The 22,322-nt window shown below is 41.3% G+C and overlaps 1 protein-coding gene across 1 annotated transcript in view; it reads left to right on the forward strand.

The window, feature by feature from the left end:
* COL28A1 (collagen type XXVIII alpha 1 chain) overlaps positions 1-22,322 on the forward strand; it is a 160,732-nt gene that overhangs the window by 102,364 nt on the left and 36,046 nt on the right. Inside the window, exon 27 of the mRNA XM_082693358.1 lies at positions 4,717-4,785. Coding sequence (XP_082549484.1) covers positions 4,717-4,785 — 69 coding nt within the window. The remainder of the gene's footprint in view (positions 1-4,716; positions 4,786-22,322) is intronic.

A 22,322-nucleotide genomic window follows, 5' to 3' on the forward strand; every position in this document is an offset into this window, starting at 1 on the left:
ATGTTTATTTTAGTGTTGACTTGTTTTTTCTGGAGTGCTGATGAGAAGGCTTATTTTCTCATATTACATAGCTTTCAGGAAAATTGTTTAAGGGTGTAAAGGCATTTACTTCCCCCAAAGAAATTAGAAAGTGTCTCTTTAGAAAGTGGTTGCAAAATGCTCAAAATATTTCCAGTTTTCTTAGAGGCTGTGCCATCATTAAGGAGCACATTTTCCCTCTAGTCAGAGGGACCTCAGCTGGCCTTTCAACAGAATGCCTGCCAATCTGTCTGTTGTGTCAAATGTGCATAGTACACTCTGTCAGGGCCACAGGGCCAGGGTCTAGATTTACTGTCCCCATGGAAGGTGAGAGAAACTTCCTCAGACTCCCTTTGCTCTCGTTTCTATTTCCCTTTCTTTTTCTTTCTTTCTTTTTTTTAATTTATTTATCAGAGAGAGAGAGGGCGAGAGCAAGCACAGGCAGACAGAATGGCAGGCAGAGGCAGAGGGAGAAGCAGGCTCCCTGCCGAGCAAGGAGCCCGATGCGGGACTCGATCCCAGGACGCTGGGATCATGACCTGAGCTGAAGGCAGCTGCTTAACCAACTGAGCCACCCAGGCATCCCTCTATTTCCCTTTCTTTTGTTGTCTCCAATCTGGTGGTTATTCATCCTTTCCTTCTCACAATCCAGGGTTTTTCAAAGAGGGAGACCTTGTCCTCCCTGGTTTGCCCTAGGGGGACATTTGGCGATGTCTGGAATCATTTCTGGGTGTCACAGCAGGGGGAGGAGTGCTGCTGGCATCTAGTGGGAAGGGGCCAGAGATGCTGCTCCACATCCTAGAGCCCCCAGCTCAACGTGGGAATAGCGCAGAGGTCGAAGAGCTGTGTTAACCCTTGATTCACGTGCTCAACAAATAATTCTTTGATTTGTTCAAAAACTAAAATGAAGAGGTATCAGGTATGTTCATAGGGAGAACAGGTGTCAATGAGCCACATGTTACAAATTCAAATTTCAAATACCTATGTTTGTGACCGGAATGCCCCACATCAGAGAGGGCAGGGCAAAGGCCTTATGAATCAAAGATTTTACTGAGGATCCTAGAATTACCAAGATTCTTAGTTTATCTTTTTTGTCCATCAACTTCATTTTGGCAGTTGGTTTCTTTTTATTCCTAACTTTCTGGATCACTTCACATGGATAAAAATCCTCCCAAAATGTTCATAGTTATTATCACTCGGTGGTAGAAAGAAGGGTCTATTTTTTCTTTGTTGTTGTCCTCTTTATTTCTGTTCTTAATTTTTTTTTCAATGAGCAGGTGTTCCTCAATTAGAAAAAATAAATAGAAAAAATAATAATTAGAAAAAAATAAAGCTTTTTCTGTAGTGGAAAGAAAAAAAAAAGGCTGTCTTATACAGTAACTTCTATGAATCCAGCATTTCTCAAAGCTTGTTCCATCAAAATTTAATTATCAAACTTCTGGAAAAAAAAAAGTTAAGCTTGTCTCTCTATTGTGGGACTTCTTAGAGGCTTTCATATATTTCTATGGGCATAGTTGAAGACATTGTAGGTCCAGATCAAGACTACCACAATAAAGAGAGTCCAATGAATTTTTTGATTTCGCAGTGCATATAAAAGTTATGTTGCCATTATATTCTAGTCTATTAAGGGTGCAATAGCATTATGTCTAAAAAAAAAAACCCCAATGATTATATCTTCATTAAAAGTTCTTTGTTGCTAAAAATGTTAACCATCATCCGAGCTTTTGGCAAGTTGCCATCTTTTTGCAGATGGAGGGTCTTGCCTCCATGCTGATGGTTGCTGACCGATGAAGAGTGTGGTTGTTGGAGGTCGGGGTGGCTGTAGCAATTTCTGACAATAAGACCACAATGAAGTTTGCCACCTTGGTTGACTTTTCCTTTCACAAACGATTTCTTTGTGGCATGCGTTTGACAGCATTTTACCCAGAATAAAACTTCTTTCAAAATTGGAGTTGTTCCTCCCAAACCCTGCCACTGCTTTATCAACTAAGTTTATGTAATTCTAAATCCTTTGTTATCCTTTCAGTGAATCTTCACATTTCTTGCAAAACGTATTTCTTAAGTAAGAACTTGAAAGTCAGATTTACTCCTTGATCCACGAGCTGCAGAATGGATGCTGGCTTAGCAGCCATGGAAACGTTCATCTCATCATCCTCTTCCACCAAGAACTCTTGAGTTACTAGATGCACTGTCGATATTTTTTTTTTTTTAAGATTTTGTTTATTTGACAGAGAGAAATCACAAGTAGGCAGAGAGAGAGAGAGGGAAGCAGGCTCCCTGATGAGCAGAGAGCCAGATGCGGGACTCCATCCCAGGACCCTTGGATCATGACCTGAGCCGAAGGCAGTGGCTTAACCCACTGAGCCACCCAGGCGCCCCCATTGTCGATATTTTGAAAGCAATCTTCTGAGCAGCAGGTCTCCACAGTGGACTTAAAATATTCAGTAAGCGATACTGTAAACAGAGGTGCTACCATCAGGCTTTGTTGTTCATTTATAAAACATAGAGTAGCCTTCGCACACTTTTTAAGGGCCCCGGGATTTATGAGATGGTAAATCAGCACAGGCTTCGACTTAAGTCCCCATCTGCATCAGCCCCTCACAAGACGGTCAGCCTGTCCTTCAAAGCTTTGAAGCCAGCCACTTCCTAACTATCTTCCTAACTATTAAAGTCCTAGATGGCATCTTCTTCCAATCCAAGGCCGTTTCATCTACGCTGAAAGTCTGTTGTTTAGCGCAGTCGCCGGTCACTTACTCTCTGAGCTTGACCTTCTGTTCACCTTGCTGCAGCTTCAGAAGCCCCTGCCGTTCACCTTGTACTTTCACGTTACGAAGAGGACTTCCTTCCTCGTGAACCAAATTCTGCTAGCTTCCAGCCTTCTTCTGCAGCTTCCTCACCTCTCCCAGCCTCCAGAAAATTAAGAGAGTGCCTTGCTCTGCATTAGGCTTTGGCATACGGGAAATTTATGGCTGGTTTGATCTACCCAGACCACTAGAACGTTCTCCATGTCAGCAGGGAGGCTGTTCTGCTTTCTCAAACCTCATGAGTTCACCAGAGGAGCACTTTTCATTTCCTTCAAGAACTTTTTCTTTGCATTCACAATTTTGCTAAATGTTCAGAGCAAGAGGCCTACCTTTTGGCCTATCTTGGCTTTCGACATGCCTTCCTCACTAAGCTGAATCACGTTTAATTAATTAATTAATTTTTTAAAAGATTTTTATTTATGTATTTGACAGACAGATCACAAGGAGGCAGAGAGAGAAAGGAGGAAGCAGGCTCCCTGCTGAGCAGAGATTCCCAATGCAGGGCTCCATCCCAGGACCCTGAGATCACGGCCCGAGCCAAAGGTGGAGGCTTTAACCCACTGAACCACCCAGGCGCCCTTCTAGCTTTTAATTTAAAGTGAGAGATATGTGACTCTTCCTTTCACTTGAACACTTAGAGGACACTGTAGGGTTATTAATTGGTCTTATTTCAGTATTATTGTGTGTAAGGGTGTAGGGAGGCCTGAGGGGAGGGAGAGAGAGAAAGGAATGCTATGGAACATAGGGGAATGGCTGATGGAACAACCAGAACAGTACTATCATTTATCATTAACTTAGATATCTTAAATGGGTACAGTTTGGTGCCATAAAACAATTATAATAGTACCATCAAAGATCACTGATCAGAGATCACCATAAGCAATACAAGAACAACGAAAAAGTCTGAAATATTGTGAACATTACCAAAATGTGACACGGGGACAGAAAGTGAGCAAATGCTATTGGAAAAATAGCATGGCTAGACTTGCCTGACACAGCGTGGCCACAAACCTTCAGTCTGTAAAAAAGCAGTATGTGGGGAGCCAAATAGGAAAGCGCCAGGAAACAAGGTAGGCCTGTATGCACTTGGGGTCTCCAAGGAGAGGCACACACATGGTATACAACACTTTCCAATCTCATTTGACCACAGAAGTCTTTCCTCAAGAAGCATGGAGTTCACTGATGTTGTAGAAAACACATACTGGGAAATGAGGTACTTTTGCTTCATTGACCTATTTTCCTTTCTGCTGAATCTTTAACTGCAACCTCAGGGAATAGCTCTCCATATGGAAATGGAGAAACATAGGAGAGGCTACACAGAATTATGTGTGAGCGGTCTTCACAGCCCTAGTGTTCTTGGGGTTGGTGGTAGGGCAGCTAGAGGAGCCCAAAGAGACAAGGATACTGGACCAAATGCTTCTGCTTAGGCCAAGCAGCTCTGCCTTGCCTTTTTACCTGAATCTGGATTATGCATAATATTTTTGCAAGGGTTCTGTGGCTTAAAATTGGGGGAAAACACTGGGTTTTTTTGTTTGTTTGTTTTTAAAGATTTTATTTATTTCTTTGACAGAGAGAGAGAGAGATCACAAGTAGGCAGAGAGGTAGGCAGAGAGAGAGGGGGAAGCAGGCTCCCTGCTGAGCAGACAGCCCGATGCAGGGCTCGATCCCAGGACCCTGAGATCATGACCTGAGCCGAAGGCAGAGGCTTAACCCACTGAGCCACCCAGGTGCCCCGGGAAAACACTGTTTTATATAAGATACGATATAGCTTCATGGGGCACATGGATGTTGGTCCTGATCTGACCAAAGTAAGAAGGAAGCCAAGAGCAGTAATACATTGTTCCTTTCTAAACCTTCTCATACTTCTCTTCAATTTCTCTTCATCTTCCAACAGGGAGACATTGGGCAGAAAGGCTTGCCTGGCCCTCCTGGTGCCCCTGGCTATGGATTACAAGGAATTAAAGTAAGTGGATGCGATCGCTTGAGTCACATCTCAGTTCATGAAAATGATGAGATTGTGGATAATATCAAACGTAGCTACTTTGAAATGAATTTAAATTTAATATGAGCGTAGCAGTTAAAATTGCCTCCAGTACTTAGAGACACAATCCAGAAGTGTAAAAATGCTCTAAGTGTATTCGTTTCACGAACAGGAGATATTACCTAAATTGGTTGGTGAGACATTTAATGGGTTACAGTGGGTTTGTCATCCTTGCTGGTCTCTGAGCCGAGTGGAGAACGTATGCCCAGCTGTGTGTTCGCTCCCTGTCTCTGTCTCCATCTCTCTCCTTCCTCACGGGTATCTTCCATTCTTAGCCCAGGGCTTCCTAGTCTTAGCTCACAGTGGAACTGCCTGGGGAGCACTATGAATAATACAGGTGACCTACCCCAGAAAAATGAGATCCGAATCTCCAGCACTAGCGCTTGAACACTGTGGGTGTTCCATACGGGTGAAAGCCCCCAGGTGATTCTCCTGCACATCCAGGGTGAGAACTCTGGCTCTGGGTGCTGAGTCTGTGTCATTGGAATTCACAGCTCCCTGGGTTCCTCACTCTTCCTGTCTCAACAGCCATAAGCGCATCCAGCAGTGAGGGACTGCCGGGGTGGCCCAAACCACTATTGACAAAATATGGCATCTGAAGGCTCCTAGGCAACCTCAAACAATATCCTCTTCTACATCTCTTGTGTTGATTGATTTTTAATTTTTATTTCTTACTTGCTCATTCTCCTTCTATTTTCTCCCAAATAAACTTCTATGGTTTTTTTTACCACATGGAAGCTTCGAAACAGAGTAATTCATTTGCTAGATAATTGATATTGACTCTTAAAAAGTGGAAACATTCACAGTCAATTCTTTTTCAAATAGAATGTCCTAGGAAGTAGGAGACAGTAGGAGCTTGAGATAATAATTGTGAAAAATCCTGTGTTGAAAATAAATCACCTGTTCCTCTTCCTGCGTAGAGAGTGAGCTTAGTCAAGAGCAAAAGTCATATAATTTGTGTTAGAGCTTTCCCTCTACCACACAGTGTCTAGGGCTTCCGCAGCTGGTCTTCTGAACAACAGCTGCCCATCGGTGGGGCTGAAGATCAAGGGAATGCCCGACAGTTAGCATGTTGCTGATGTACCAGCTCTGGAAAATACAGCAAAAAAACCGCTTCCTTATAAACAACATTACTCTCACGCTTAGTCTTAAAATTCTACAGTTAAAAGATGGTAACATTCTATAGATGCCTTTGCATAAATCTGTGAAGGCAATGAACCCGTGCTTGGCCACCGGTCTTTTCACCATTAGCTCAACTCACACGTGCTGGTAGTTCCTTATCATAACTGTTCAATCCAGGGCCAGCGTTGTCCTTTTCATTATCAGGAGAAAATCTTCCTTATTCCACAAGCAGCACCATGGCTGGCACTTAATCCTCACCAACTCTGACTCTGGTGCCCTCCCCTCCTCACCACTTGTCCTTTTTTTATGATCCTCCCCACCCCCAGGGTACGCTATGTTCAATGTCTGTCTTGAGGGAGATTCTGGGGTGAAGCCTACCACGACAGGGAGAGGGCCAAAATTAAAACTGTCACATATCCAGGATAGCAGAAATGAGATCATCTTTTCTTCCACTGAGGGCTGTGACCCAATCCTACTTGGCAGGGAGCCCTGACCAAGGCTGTCTCATAAAACCTCTCTAGACTTATTGGATCACTTGGCATCCTGTCAACAGAGGGCAAACCTATTTTACTCAAGACTGCCACCTCATTTTCTTGACCCTGGGTCATACCACTGCTGTAAAAGGAAGGGAACTGAAAGGTCTAGTTGTTGGTGTTCCTCTGAGTCATTTTAAGTATAAGTGATGAGGGAAATGTCATTTCTTACCTTCATTTGTTGACCTATTTCCCACCTCTTTCTAAACCCATCCGAATTAGTAAAACACATCTGTTGGTATGTCGGTTGCTAAGTCTCTAATTGAAGGCCTTGTTGCTGTTGACCTTTAACCTTGGGGTCTGATCCATGCCCTGTCTCTCATGCTGTCCCAACCCTGGGGAAAATAAGGGCTTGGGCTACAATCACAGAAGTGATATGTTCCAGCATTTGCCTAACTTTGCTGCTCAAATATTGTGTCTTCAGACCGTCACTCATCAACTAACCAACCAATCAACAACCAATACTGGTTGAGCACCGTCTATGTCAGGCAAAAAGACTAAATGCAATATAAAATGGTGAATGAAGAGACGTGAATTTAGTCATGGCATTTATAGACTATAGGATAATTATACTCTGAGCTCTGAGAGTATGGAGGGGAGGCACATAGAATAAACTGGGTTTACAGTAGGCCAAAGTCATAAGTGTAGTCTGAATCCCAAGAGCAACTAAAAGTCAGGGCAGGATGATATGACCAGACAGGTATTAGAAAAGATACTCACTCTGTCTACCATCTGTGGAATGGATGTGCACGACTGCAAGGAATGTGCGTGCTGCTCTTCCCGTGACCCCATGTATTCTTCTGATTCTCCAAGCAGAAGAGGGTGGCCTTCTGGCAACCCTCTCTTCCCTCCTCTCCTGAAACTCTGGGACCATACATGGGAAACATGAGGACATGATGAGCCCACTCTCCTTGGTCACCAGGGCAGTGTCCTGCAGTTTCTCTGCAATCCCCTCTGTGACTCGGCAGGCTCTGCACTACAGAGAAGCTCTGGCTGCTTTAGACTTGTCAGTGCTTTCTTTCAACTACTGATGTCTGTTGATTGAATGGATGACTATAGGATTATGGCTCCTTGGCCTTGGTCTTTCAGGTTCATGGCATAGGCTGGGAGGTGATTTGATGCCACCATCTTCTCCCATTGTGAACACTGACCATTCCTCTAGATATGGACTGTAGATCTGCCGGGAATCCTCCAGGTGAAGTCAGGAGGGAGAAGAAATGGGGTGGGGCCTCAAGGGATTCCTTGTTCTGTCAACTAGCCCTTCTAGGGGCCAGGTAGGATATAATGAGAGGGTGGGCCGGTGTTCCTCTCTCCAGCTTTGTTGAAGTCAGTTCTGGTGTCCTGCTCAGCCCTGACATTGCTGTGGTACTTCTTCTCAGAGGATCAAAAGGTGGTTATACAAATAAGATTCCTGGTGGCGCTCCCTGACTTTAGAAGTTTCTGAGGTAGGTTTGTGGATTGGGCTCTACTATAACTCCTACCCACAAACTGTCTATTTATTTAAAAAACATGCTTCCATGCCTCTGGCTTCCATTCTGCATTTAGGCCTGAACATGACCGATCCAGCCCTGGCTAAAGGAACTGTCCCTGTAGTCAGGCTGGGTGAGCAGATGGGCTAATGTGTGGGTTAATGGTTAGTTAGGCCACACCAGTGTGAGAAGTAGACTCAGTGACATGCTGGGGGAATCTGGTGAATGTTATCTGGCAGAAATCCCAGTATCTCCAAAGTGGATAAATAGTGATGATTAGAGTGGTCACATGGTCACATGGTGTTAGAGTAAAGGATTAACCTCTAAAATGACTGGAACCCAGAAATGGAGGGAAACTCAGTCCAGATGACCTCGCCCCTCTATATGGTGATCTCAAGGCATGATGGAAAGAAAATGAGCTTTAGAGTCTCACAGACCTTGGCCTGAATCTTGCTAGTTGTGTAAGCTTGGTTGAAGCCTGGAACTTCAGCTTTTGCATTTTTAAAATGGAGATAAGACGGACTATTTGACAAGACACTCTGAAGATAGAATTATACAAAGTGCCCAATACATGGTACTGAGTACACAACCAGAGCTGGAGCTATGGAGTCAACAGATTTGAATCATGGCTTCCTGAGAACTATAACCTGGCCTCAGTTTTCATATTTGAGTAATGGGGATAATAATAGTACTATTACTTGAAGTTGTCATGAGAAAGAAATGAAATTAAATGTGACTGTATGTGTAACACCTTAACATGGGGCTTGGCACATGGTTCCATATGCAGTATATGTTTGTATTATTCACATTATTGTTCCTTTCTGCTTCCCTCCATTTCCACTAGGCCCTCTTGTATTTTCCAGGATGAAGGCCCAGCATCCTGGCATACAAATGATTTATGTTCTAAAAACATGAAATACTGGTTGCATAACTTAGTGTAGGCCTGGCTCTAGTACTAAATAAACCCCCAAATGAATAATGGCTCAAAAACAGTAGAGGTTTTTGCTCACTTAATGGGACAATGTAGGTGTTCCTTTTGGTTGGCAATTTTCCTTCATGTAGAATTTCAGAGAATTTCACCCTCCATTTATGCTTCCTCCTTGTGCAGGGCCCCTTTACCACTTAGACCCAGCAGGCAGACAGGGAGAGCGTGAAAGAGGCACACGTGCTTCTCCAAAGTCTTGATCAAGTGTTGACAACATGTCACCTCTGTTCCATCTTACTGGCTGGAACCAGTGTCATGGAGAGGCCGACCAGCTGTGCGCCCAGGAAGAAGAACCAGAGATCTGGTGAAGGGCTGGCATTAATGCCACACATAATTTAATGTTTCTAGGAAGGATGGCAACTTTAAAAAGTATCTGTTGTTCTGAAGCCTATTGCTGCTTCCAGAAGTGAACAGAAGACAAGAGTGGTCTCCATGGCAACTTCCAGAATGCTTCGTCACTGTCCTGAAACTGTGGGGGTGCTGTTACCTGGGCTTCCAAAGACTGGGTTCAGCTTCATCATGCCTTTCATCCTAACTTCAAAAGAAAACCTTAGAGCCTTGATACCGTCTTACTTATTTCATGCAGCCTCAGGAGCGCCAAAGAATGATTTAGAAATTAGTCTTGAGCGGACAGACTGAGTATCAGCCACAGAGCTGGAGGAGGCTGGGGCTTTTTGGGACCAGGAAAGGAACAGAGAAAGCTCATTCCAGTCTGTGACCTGGAAGCTGGTGGCAGAGCCGTGGTTCCAAAGTTGGGAGAAATGGTTCCATCAGAGGAGGGAGGCAGAGGTGGCACAAAGAACTGATGTGAGGAATAAAGAAGAGCCAGCAGTATAAGGGAGGGGTCCGAGCTTTAGATGATTATCCAGGATACAATAGCATCTGAAAATCAGCTTGGGTGTGGTGGTGGCTGAGTTAGCCCAGCTTGCAGGACCCAGCATGGGGACAGCTAGAAAGAAAATGGCTTCTTCCTCCAAAGCTCCCTGATTAGAAATCCAGGGTACAACCCAGAACTTTGTAAGATTCTTCCTTCCATGTTTAGGGTTAATGTCATTTCTTAGGTACGTTTTTGTTTGTTTGGGCTGCATCAAAGTAACTGGTTCTCTAAACTCCCAGAGCCATGTTAACTGCAGCAAGTACTTTTCTCCACCTTCTGAGATCCCTTCACCAGAAAGGCTAAAGCTTGAAAGAATGTGAGTGTACTGTGGTGGAAGTCTCACACAACCTGGCAGCCTTCTGGAGGGCTCCTACCTATACCCGATCACTTTGAAAGTGCTTCCAAAATCTATTTGACTAGACTTTTGGTTAGCGTGGACCTATTATTGCGTGGAAAACTGCCCCCACTCAAAGGCCAAATAGAAATGATTTGTTGAAATGAAATTGACTTAAGGAGAAAAAAATGAGACCTAATAAAAGTCAGGGGTAGATTCAATACAAAGTCGCAAATATCTGCAGAAAGGTTAATAGGTATTGACATTTTGTCTTCCAAACTCATATGTGTGTGATGGTGTTAATACTACAAAAAGAGCAGTAGGCTTGGGTGGCTCAGTCGGTTAGGCGTCTACCTTCAGCTCAGGTCACGATCCTAGGGTCCTTCTCCGCAGAAAGCCTGCCTCTCCCTCTGCCTTCTGCTCCCCCTGCTTGTGTTCTCTTTTTCTCTCTCTCTTTGATAAATAAATAAGCAAGCAAACAAATAAATAAATAAATAAAATCTTTATGAAGAAAGATTATATTCCATGTATTATGCACACAGATGTTAAGTAACGTATTCAACGTCACTCACCCGGGCTCCTCATGTGCCTCCCTGAGGTAACTGCGTGAGGTATAACAATCAAGTCAGAGTCGGTGTCCAAAGGAGGAAAATGACTGGTTTGAGACTTTCAGAAGTGTCATTCAAAATTTTTATTTGCATCCTGAAATTAAAAGTTGGCCCTTCAAAATGGGAGACAGAGGTAGTGAGGTTTCTTGTCCTGATATTCTAAATTTTTTTAAAAGCGAGAAGGATTACAAAGCATTTCTTTCCCCCTGAGAGCAGTTCTGTCAGAAGCCAGGGATTGGATTTAGTGAACTTCTGAGATCAGTGGCCCGGCCTCTGACTAGGAATTCCAGCAGGCTCTGGGCTGGCAGGGTGGCTGCCGGGAAGGCTCTAATGACCCACCCTGCCCTACACACAGGCAGAGGCTGATGGAGTCCCACCCAGCTGGCTCTTTGGGTGGGCGGACCTACTCTTTCCTTCTGCAAATCTCTGTGACAAATCAGTGAGGGCCAACTAGTATGTAATTTAAACTGTCTTTATGGTTTTACAGACTTCACAATTATTGACTTTTTATTATCAGCAACTTTGCTTATCTAGTTGTAAATAGGACTATCTCATTTTAAATATAACATGTAACAGGAAATGAGGCGATTATCTGTTCAATTCCGGAAAAGCTCTAACAAAGCCAAGAGTACAGTTTGTGGCTCAAGCAGATAGGCAATAAAGTCAGCTTCCACATAATCTTTCTTTCATCTGAAGAGCAGTTCTTCCATCAGCGATTCTTCAGAACTGCTTCTCACATCAGAAGGGTGGGAATCTATGTTCCTTTCTAAAAATCTCTTCCCCTTTTTAGGATTTACTCATTTTTAACTACTGTATTTTCCCTTTACTTTTTTGGAATCTACTCATTTTTATCGCTCTTTTTCAGTATTTACTTTTGAAAAATACTCACTTTTACCTTCGAAAATACCCTTATTAACTTTTCTGATTCCTACAATAATTTCAAGCACTGATTCCATCTCCTCTACCCTATCATTATTTCTTCTCAGACTGGAACCACTCTCCTTCTGCCTGATATGGATTCTTCAGAATTTCCTTTGGTTAAGGAGCCCCTAGAGCAACCTATTCATTCTTTTTGCCTGAAACTAACTTTCTTTCCTTATCAATTTCTTTATTTAAAGATTTATTTATTTATTTGAGAGAGAGGGTGTGGTAGGGAGGGGTAAGAGGTAGGGGGAGAGAGAATGTCAAGCGGATTCCAGCTGAGCTCAGGCCCCAAGACAGAGCTCTGATCCCACAACACTGAGATCAGAACCTGAGCCAATATCAAGAGTCAGACGCTTAACCAACTGAGCCACTCAGGTGCCCCAAATCTATATTTATTTTTCCTTAATCTCTTCTTAAAAGATGCTTTTCTAAGTATAGAATTCTAGGTACACAGCACTTCCTCTCAGTGCTGATGGGAAGATTTTCCCATCAGTTGGTCCCATTGTTGCTCTTGAGAAGTTACCTGTCATTCTAACTATTCCTTTGATGATAATTTGTCCCTGTGTCTGTGACTTTAAGTGCTTTCTCCTTTTATTTGGTGTTATCCAGTTTCACTATGATGTATCTGTTGTAGATTCTTCTTTATGTATCTTGCTTAATCTTAATTTGTTAGAACTTTTAATTTTGAGGACTAGTGTTGTTGTTGTTTTTTTTTAATCATTTCTGGAAGGCTCTCATCATCCCATTCTCAATCATTCTATAACATTATCCCTTTTTATTGTTTTCATAGCACTATCACCATCTGAAAATATTTGTGGTTTTTTTTTTGTTTGTTTTATTATCTGTCTTCTTTTGGTTTAAAAAAATTATTTTTTGAGAGCAGGGACTTTGTTTCTTTCATCCGTGCCTAATTTCCCAGCACCTAGCAGAGTGTCTGGCATATAGGAGGCTCTTAATAAATATTTGTTTAATGAATGAACAAAGCAATAAATAGTTGAATGGATGTATGAAGGTTATATGGTGGATGACGGTAAAGTTCCACCTGTAATCATACTGTTGACCCACAAAATGACTCATTTATATATACTTTAACTCAATAAGCAATGACTAAATTCCATTATTAGGAGAACTCTAAACTTGTGAAATGAGAAATTCTTTTTAAAATCCTAGTGTTTAACAGTGAGAGTACCTTACACTTACAGGCTGGTATACTTGATTGGCCTAACAAATAGAAGAAGTTTACTTGAAATGCTGTATTTGGATTTCTTGAAAATACATCTTTGTGACCAGATTATCTATTACTACAGTGCAACAGGATCAGAGGGAATGCTATCAAAGTAAAAGTCCTCGTTTGATACAAAGGAAACTGAGGTGTTGTATCTGGTGGTTCTTCTGTATGCTCAGTGGCTTCTGCCTAGTGGGTATTCAGAGTATATGTTCAGTAATTCTTGATTGATCTGATCTAGGTTCTACTTTAAAGACCCTGACTAATATATTAAGGAGATAAAGAGGAGGAAATTTAATTCATCATTACCTGTCACCAGACCAGACAATCTTGGCAATATCATTACATTTCCCATGGTCCTCTTTTTTTTTTTTTTAAGATTTTATTTATTTATTTGACAGACAGAGATCACAAGTAGGCAGAGAGGCAGGCAGAGAGAAAGAGGAGGAAGCAGGATCCCCGCTGAGCAGAGAGCCTGATGCAGGGCTCGATCCCAGAACCCTGAAATCATGACCTGAGCCAAAGGCAGAGGCTTTAACTCACTGAGCCACCCAGGCACCCCTCCCATGATCCTCTTAAGATAATAATCAAGTCAGAAATAAACAAAGGACCCAGTGCCATCCAGTTGTTACATTTTCACAACTTTACCAGGAAGTAATTTTTACCAGGAAGTTTTAGCCTTGAAAATGGACAGATTTTCCTATGAGCTCATAGTCATAGCGATGACATTTCAAGAATACTAATACATTCATTATCAATTCCTATTCATCAGTATAAGGACAGTGAGCTTTTTTGGAAAACTATTTATTGGACATATGCAATTATGCCTTTAAATAGTAGCTCTTATATTGCAAAGGAGAAAATAGATTTTTAAGTTATTAGAATACTGGCCTTCTGAAAATTCTCCAGTTGGCGTCTGTCGGTTTTGAAAAGTGAAATCTGATGAGTCAGTAGTTCCCGCTGTGATTATTATGCCAATTTTAGAAAGAAATAAATCTTCCAGAGACCTCAGTCTGTCCTTTCCTCTTAAAACACCTTGCTGAGGTAATTTTGTGAAGTCAACACATTTGCTGTGTTTTCCTGCTACACAGAAAATATATGCTACACATATACTTAAATAATAGTGCACACACACTCTTTGCCAGGATTGTGAGATGAGTAACACTATCATGTCCTTCAAATAGGATCTCTTTTTATTCTGCATCTAAGTTTTAAAATCAGATGTTCTTTCTGCTCAAACTTAAAGATATTAACTCCAATATTTAGTCCTAGCTAGTTATACAAAATTTTATTTTCACAGTTCATTCAATAAAAATCTATTAAGCATGTCTAAATATGCCAGACTCTGTTCTAGGTGGTTGGGGCATATCATAAGCAAAAGAGACAAAGATTCTTGACTCATGGAAATTGCATTCTATTGCCAATTAATACAATAAATAAGTTATATAGTATGTTTGAAGATGAAACTGACATGGCAAAGAAAGGGAGAGCAGGGTAGGTGGGATGTGATGAAGTTTTAAATGGGATGAAGTCATGAGAAGGTGACATTTGGACAAAGATCTGAAGGAGGTAAAGGAGGGGCTCTTGAGGATTTCTGAGGAAAAAGCATCCCAGGAAAAGAGAATAGCTTGTGCAAAGGCCCTGTTCTTGTGGGAAGGTGCCAGGCAGATTCAAAAGAAGAGTGAAAGGACCTGTGTGACTGGAGGTGATGTCAGAAAGGTAACAACAGGAGGGCTGGAGTGGGACCAATTCATATCTAGCCAGGTAGGCCCTTGTAAGGACTTTGACTCTTATTCAGAGTCTTGGGAGTTGTTTCTGGGTTCCAGCCAACACTATGATTTGGTCTGACTTATTTTGTAAAAGAATGACTGTGACTGGTAGGCTGAGAATAGACTGTCTGAGGACCAAGACTGAACTAAGGAGCCTATTTAGGAATCCAGGCAATTACAAATGATATTTGAAAATCTGGGTTTTATAATCTAGTTCACATAAATTTAACTTCCTTGGAAAGGATTTATATCTAGTTGCCTGTATCTGAAAGTAGAAACATGTAACAAGAAACATTCTGGCACAATTGATGCCACACACATAAATCAGGTTGCAGATCTACCAACTGAGTTCAAGCTACTGAACCAAACTGAACTGTATTTTATATCTGGCCTGTGTGCAAATATAAGAAAGCTTAACCCTAGAGACATGTTTTCATTACACTTCTAGAAAAAACAAAGGTGGAATTTTCCTCTTGCTTTTGACTTTCTCCCTTCCCTTTTTTTCTTTCTCCTCAGTCTATGATAACCATCTGCTGAAAACATGAGTGGTGAAATTATGAGGTTTAGGTCTTGGATGTGACAGAAATACCACTTGTTGCCTGACTTCCCTGCCAAATTCCAGTAAAAGAGGCTTCTGTCTCCTATTGGCTATTAGAAATCATTCTAGAATATACTTCTTAATAAACAAAACCCTCATCCATAGTAAAGATCTATAATTTTTTCTATAAAGATTCTATAATTTTACTATATATACACTATTTTACTATATATATATATAATTTTTCTATAAAGAATTTCTATAAACATTCTGTAATTTTACTATTTTAAAAGATTTTATTTATTTGAGGGCAAGAGAGAGAGAGAGAGAGAGAGAGAGCGCGCACAGGCAGGGGAAGGGCAGAGAGAGAGAGAAGCAGACTCTCCACTGAGCAGGGAGCACATGCAGGGCTTCATCCCAGGACCTTGGGATCATGACCTGAACTGAAGGCAGACATTTAACCAACTGAGCCACCCAGGCACCCCTGTTCTTCACATAATTATATATCAAGAAAATAAATCTAAAGAGTTTTTAGTGTATACCTAAAGACATAGCTTCAAAAGTTAGAAAGACTGAATAATATTAATAATAATAATAAGTTAGCAAGACTATATAAACTGGGCATCCAATCTTAAGTCTTCTCAACCCCTCAGTTCTGAAAGTCTTTCAGTTCCTGTGTACCCTGGCCCCAGTGCTTCTGTGTATGCTCTCTCTCTTCCTGGAGAGATCCCTTTCACTCCCTACCTACTTAAAGAAGCTCATGCTTTTTTTTTTTTTTTTTTAATGTTGAAAGTATACAGCATAATGACTTTACCTACATACATGATTACTGCAATTACCGTAGTTAAAACCCATATCTCATATAGATAAAAAAATATAAAGTAAATTAAAAAGACATAAAAGACTATCCCTTTTGATGAGAATGCTAAGGATTTACTCTCTTAACACCTTTCAAATATATCATAAAGCAGTATTAACTGTGATCATGTTGTACATTATATCCCTGATTCTTATCTCTCTTACAGCTGGATCTTTATATCTTTTGACCACATTTATTCACTCTCCCTACCTTTACTCCTTGCCTCTGGTAACCACAAATATGCTTTCTTTTTCCATGAGTTTTTTTTTCTTTTCTTCTTCTATTTTTTTGAAGGTTCCATATAAATGAAAAAAAAAACAGTATTTTTTTTTCTCTTTCTGAATTATTTCACTTAGCACAGTGCCCTCCAAATCCATCACTGTTGTCACAAATGGCAGGATTTCCTTTTTTATGGATGATTAATATTCCCATGTACCCATGTATATAACACAACTTCCTTATTCATTTATCAGTTGGTAGGCGTTCAAGTTTTCTGTCTTGCCTGTTAAAAATAATGCCTCCATGAACATGGAGTGCACATATCTCTTTGACATTTTGTTTTCTATGGATATGTTCCTAGAAGTAGAATTTCTGCAACATGTAATTGTATTTTTTAATTTTTAAAGGAAACTCCATACTGCTTTTCATAGTGACTATACCAATCTGCAGTCCAACGACAATGGTTGAGGTGTCCCTTTGCTCTAGCTCCTTGCCAGGATTTGTTATCTCTTGTCTTTTTGATGATAGCTTTCTAACCAAGGTGAGGTGATATCTTATTGTGGTTTTTATTTGCATTTCCCCGATAAACACTGAGTAATGTGTAGAATTGCTGAATCATTTTATTGTATACCTGAAACTAATAGAACACTGTAGGTTAACTATACTGGAATTAAAATTAAGAACTGAGTAAAAAAATTACCATTGACTAAACAATAATAAATAAATCTGAAAATGTATTGATTTTCAGAGGTAAAGAAATTATCAACATGATGCAAGGACATCCTACAGAACTAAAAAAAAAATGCAAACCATACATTTGATAAGTGGTTAATATCATAAATATAAAAAGAACTTATACAGGGGCGCCTGGGTGGCTCAGTGGGTTAAGCCGCTGCCTTCGGCTCAGGTCATGATCTCAGGGTCCTAGGATCGAGTCCCGCATCGGGCTCTCTGCTCAGCAGGGAGCCTGCTTCCCTCTCTCTCTCTCTGCCTGCCTCTCCATCTACTTGTGATTTCTCTCTGTCAAATAAATAAAATCTTAAAAAAAAAAAAAAGAACTTATACAATTCAATAGCAAAGAAAAAAACAAATAATGGAATTAAACAATAAACGAAAGTCCTGAATGGACATTTTCCCAAAGAACATATATGAACAGCTAGCAGGTAGAGGAAAAGGTGCTGGACATTACTAACCATCAGAGAAGGAGGCTCACTCTTATTCCCATTTCAAGGTTCACATTAGGTAGCACTTCTCCCAGAAGCCTTCCCTTACACACCAAAATGAGCTCATTCCTTCTGAGCCATAGAATAAATATATTTATAATTTACCACTTCTTATTGTATGAGATAATGGCATTGCAACCACACTTGACAAGAAGCAGCAAAATACCTCAGGGTTAACTCTATTTACTTTGTTGATGATATCATACACTGGAAGTAAATCTTTTTTTTTTTAGATTTTATTTATTTTATTTGTCAGAGAGAGAGAGCACAAGCAGGCAGAGTGGCAGGCAGAGGTAGAGGGAGAAGCGGGCTCCCCACTGAGCAAGGAGCCCAATGGGGATTCGATCCCAGGACCCTGGGATCCTGACCTGAGCCAAAGGCAGTCTCTTAACTGACTGAGCCATCCAGGCCCCAGGAATCCCTGGAAATAAATCTTAATAATGTCTGCCAATGTGGAAAACAAACAGTTCTCCAGATTATCCAGCTGTATTGATAGTAGATTCTCAAGTATGAATGAAAGGAACAGAGGGCTCAGGGCAATATGTCTCCCACTGGGAGAATCTCTTTACCACCCGTTTTTGCTTATTTTGTCAAAAACACTTTTTTGGGGCCATGTCCTTTGTCCTTCTTCACTCTGCATTCCTAGCCCATGACATTTAGTTCTCCATGTTAAAAAGTGGGGTAGGATGCACCTGGGTGGCTCAGTCAGTTAAATGACCAACTCTTGATTTTGGCTTGGGTCATGATCTTGGTTCCTGGATCAAGCCCCCCTTTGGGTACCATGCTCAGTGGGACATCTACTTGATGATTCTCTCCCACTCTCCCTCCTCCTGCTTACACGCTCTCTCTCTAAAATAAATAAATAAGTGTTAAAAAAATAAGTGGGATAGAAGCTTAGGCAGTGGGTAGGAGGAATTGGGCACTTAATTAGGGATTTGTAATAAGAATCCAGGCCTGACACACTCAAGGAGCATCAGTGACAGAATGACCAGACTAGAGTGGGTCATGAACGAGATTATATTTGCATAGTGGAGCAACCTGATATAAGTCATGTTTTAAAAGGACATTTTCAGCAGCATATAGACTGTGGGGGTATAACGACAAAGAGTTGAGATAGGAAGATATCGCCAAAGTGCACATGAGGGCTAGTGGTGGTTCAGTTGAACATGGTAATGGTAGAAATGGGAAGGGGTGGTTGGATTCTTGCATAGATGTAGGGTATAAGATAAAGGAGTCAAGGATGACTAAGATTTTTGACCTGAGCCACCGAAAGGATAGGCTTGCCATTTTCTTTTCTTTTTTTTTTTTTAATTTATTTATTTATTTGACAGAGAACACAAGTAGACAGAAGCAGGCAGAGAGAGAGGAAGGGAAGCAGGCCCCCTGCTGAGCAGAGAGCCTGATGAGGGACTCGATCCCAGGACCCTGAGATCATGACCTGAGCCAAAGGCAGCGGCTTAACCCACTGAGCCACCCAGGCGCCCCAGGCTTGCCATTTTCTGAGCTGGGAGAGACCATAAGAAAATGGGGATGACTAAGTGTGGAGGAAATCAATTCACATAATCTGAAATTGAGATTTGAACATGTGAAGCTAAATCGTTAGTGGAGCTGTTAGATAGTTATCTGGGAATAGAAATCTAGAGTTCAGAGGAGAGATCATCAACACAGGAGATATAAATTTGGTTTATCAGTCTATTGATAGTGAAGTCTTGAGCATGAATGGGAACATGTGGGGAGTGAATATAGAGAGATAGAGAAGAAAAGAGATCCACGGAGTGCGCATGGGCCCTCGAGCCCTTGGTGGTTTGTATGATGAAGAGAACACAGCAAAGGAGACTGCGAAGTGGTAGGCAGAGAACCAAAAGGAAGTGGGTCCTGGAAGCCAAGTGAGGAAATATCTCAAGGAGCACATGGTCATCTAGTTTCAACGCTGCTGATTATTTGAGAGGTGAAAAGTAAGTGGTCATTAGATTTGACAACACAGAAGTCATTAGTAAGCTTGACAAGAGTCATGTGTACACACACGCACACACACACACACACACCCCATACTCATAGAGTAAAACATGGAAAAAATCTTAACAATTGATGAGTTGGGGTGAAGGGAATATGGGATATCTTTGTATTATTATTGTAATTTTTCTGTAGTTTGAATTAAAATTAAAAAGCATAAAAATGAGACAATGGTAAGAAAGTAAAGGAAGATAGAGCACATCAGCAAGACTTTGAAAATAATGTCCCTCGAGATGGAGTAGGAGAGTGATATGTGTGATTAAGGAAGTTTCTAAAGAATTATTTATTTATTTGAGAGAAAAGGGGCAGTGGCTCAGTCTGTAAAGCATCTGCCTTCAGCTCAGTTGATGATCTCCGGGTCCTGGGACTGAGTCCTGGCATCAGGTTCCCTGCTCAGTGGGGTGTCTGCTTCTCTCTCTCCCTCTGCCTGCCACACCTCCTGTTTGTGTACTTTCTCTCTCTGACAAATAAATAAATAAATATTTATTTGAGGGGGGAGGAGAAGAGGAAGAGAGAGAGAAAAATTTAAGCAGACTCTGCTCACACAGGGCTAGATCTCATGACCCTGAGGTGACGACCTGAGCTGAAACCAGGAGTTGGACACTTAACAACTGTGCCACTCAGGTGTCCTAAGGAAGTTTTTCTTAAAGATGGGAGAAATTGTATGTATGTATATATGTATGTATGTATGTATGTATGTATATACACTGTATGCTGATGGAAAAGATGTAGTGAATAGGGTAATATTCATGATGTCAAAGAGAAAGCAGGTGCTAGAGACATGCCTGTGATTTTTTTAAACTAGAAGAGGCTTCTACTAATTCCTTCCCCATCTCAAACAAGAATCTATTCTACAACATTCTAAAGGGCATCTGGCCATTCACACCCTGCTTGGACACTCCAAGGATGGAAGCTTTGTACCTCTCTTATATGTTTCCCAATGGCTCTGTAGCAAATTCAAGAAACTTTGTTACTTTTTAAAAAAGAAAAGAATTCAGACTTTATCTCTTTTAAATTAATGTAATTTTCTTTATTTTACTTAAAAATATACTTGGGGGACTCCTGGGTGGCTCAGTTGGTTGGACGACTGCCTTCGGCTCAGGTCATGATCCTGGAGTCCCGGGATCGAGTCCCGCATCGGACTCCCAGCTTCATGGGGAGTCTGCTTCTCTCTCTGACCTTTTCCTCGTTCATGCTCTTTCTCACTGTCTCTCTCTCAAGTAAATAAATAAAATCTTTAAAAAAATATATATATATATACTTGGATATCTTTGTCCTTCCCATTTTTTGAAAAAAAAATTCATTATTTTCAGCTATTGTTTTAATTTTGATTGTGGTAAGAATACTTAGCATGAGATCTGCCTACTTAACAAATTTCTGCCTGCACGGTACAGTATTGTTAACTGTTGGCATTACGTTGTGCAGTCCATCTTTAGAACCTACTCATCTTGCATAACTGAAACTTTTACGTCCATGAAACGACAGCCCTGACAGCCCGTTCTCACCCTCGTCCTTGCCCCTGGCAACTACTATTCTACTCTCCGCGACTTGGACCATTGGGTCAGCTTATGTTGTGCAATCATGCAGTGTTTGTCCTTGCAGGTTTCAAACCATTTTTAGGAACAGACTCAAAATCCGTCCCTGCATCTGTAAAAAGTAAACCATTTCTCCACCTCTCACTGGGCACAATGGGACTAGATCACCATGGGAATGAAAATCAAGTATAATGAAGCCACCTTGTTCCACTTAAGCCCATTAGGCCCATATCCTGGCCAGGTACCAAGTGAGCCTGGGCTGCACTCCAGTGGAAGGCTCGCCTGCTAACACATACCTTACACATTGATTCTACTCCCAGCCGAATGGGCTGCTTTACTGAAAGAGCATTAATTATGCGGCCCTAGCCATGTTAGAGAAGGCTAACATGTCAGAATGGGACATTAAATTAGAGGAATTCAATTCCACAAAGGAAAGGATTTTAAGAAACTGGAGGCTCCTGATTTTCAGGCTAGAGATGGAGAAACCGCCTGGCTTCTACTCTGTGCCAAGAACAGAACTGAGGACAGAATCAGCAGAGCCTTCGAGATCAAGAGAGTCCATACTCTTTCTTTGGAGAGAATTATTGTTGAAATTATTGTTGAAAGCAAGAGAGTCTATACTCTCTCTTTGGAGAGAATTATTGGGTGTGAAATCAAATATAATCTGAGGAGTTGGGGAAGGTTTGCAAAAGCCTGGATTTTGTCATTTATATACTTGCCCCCAGGTTATTCTAGCAATTTCCTTAAAGTATGTCTAGCTCTCTCATTACCTGGCTCAGTCCTTCACACAAGGGCACACCATCAAAGACAGTTGCTAGTTATAACAGGAGAATGTGACGAAAGGGATTCAGGAGGAAGGGGCTAGGTGCCAATGCCAGACCATTGCGTTGTTCTAGGGGTCTCTGGGTAAGCACCTTCCATCTGCATGGACAATTATATGCACTCCATAGGCCACGAGCAAAATGCCATTTTCCTTCCAAAGTGAATTAGCTGTGTCCGTGAAGCCTAAGAAAAGAATTCCTTTCAATACAGGTTGGTTCCTGGATTTGAAGTCAAATACTTAGGTAACTATTCAGGCAGGTCACCGTGTCTTGCTGACTCTGCCATTTACCCATTAACTCAACATCTTAATATAGCACCAGCTTCTTCCTTTGAGTTGCTTTTCATTTGAAGGCCTGCTTCAGTAATCCTGTACTCCCCACTTTCAAAATTTATCAACATTTGTA

The sequence above is a fragment of the Mustela nivalis genome (assembly GCF_964662115.1).
Source record: "Mustela nivalis genome assembly, chromosome: 12".
NCBI lineage: Eukaryota > Metazoa > Chordata > Mammalia > Carnivora > Mustelidae > Mustela > Mustela nivalis.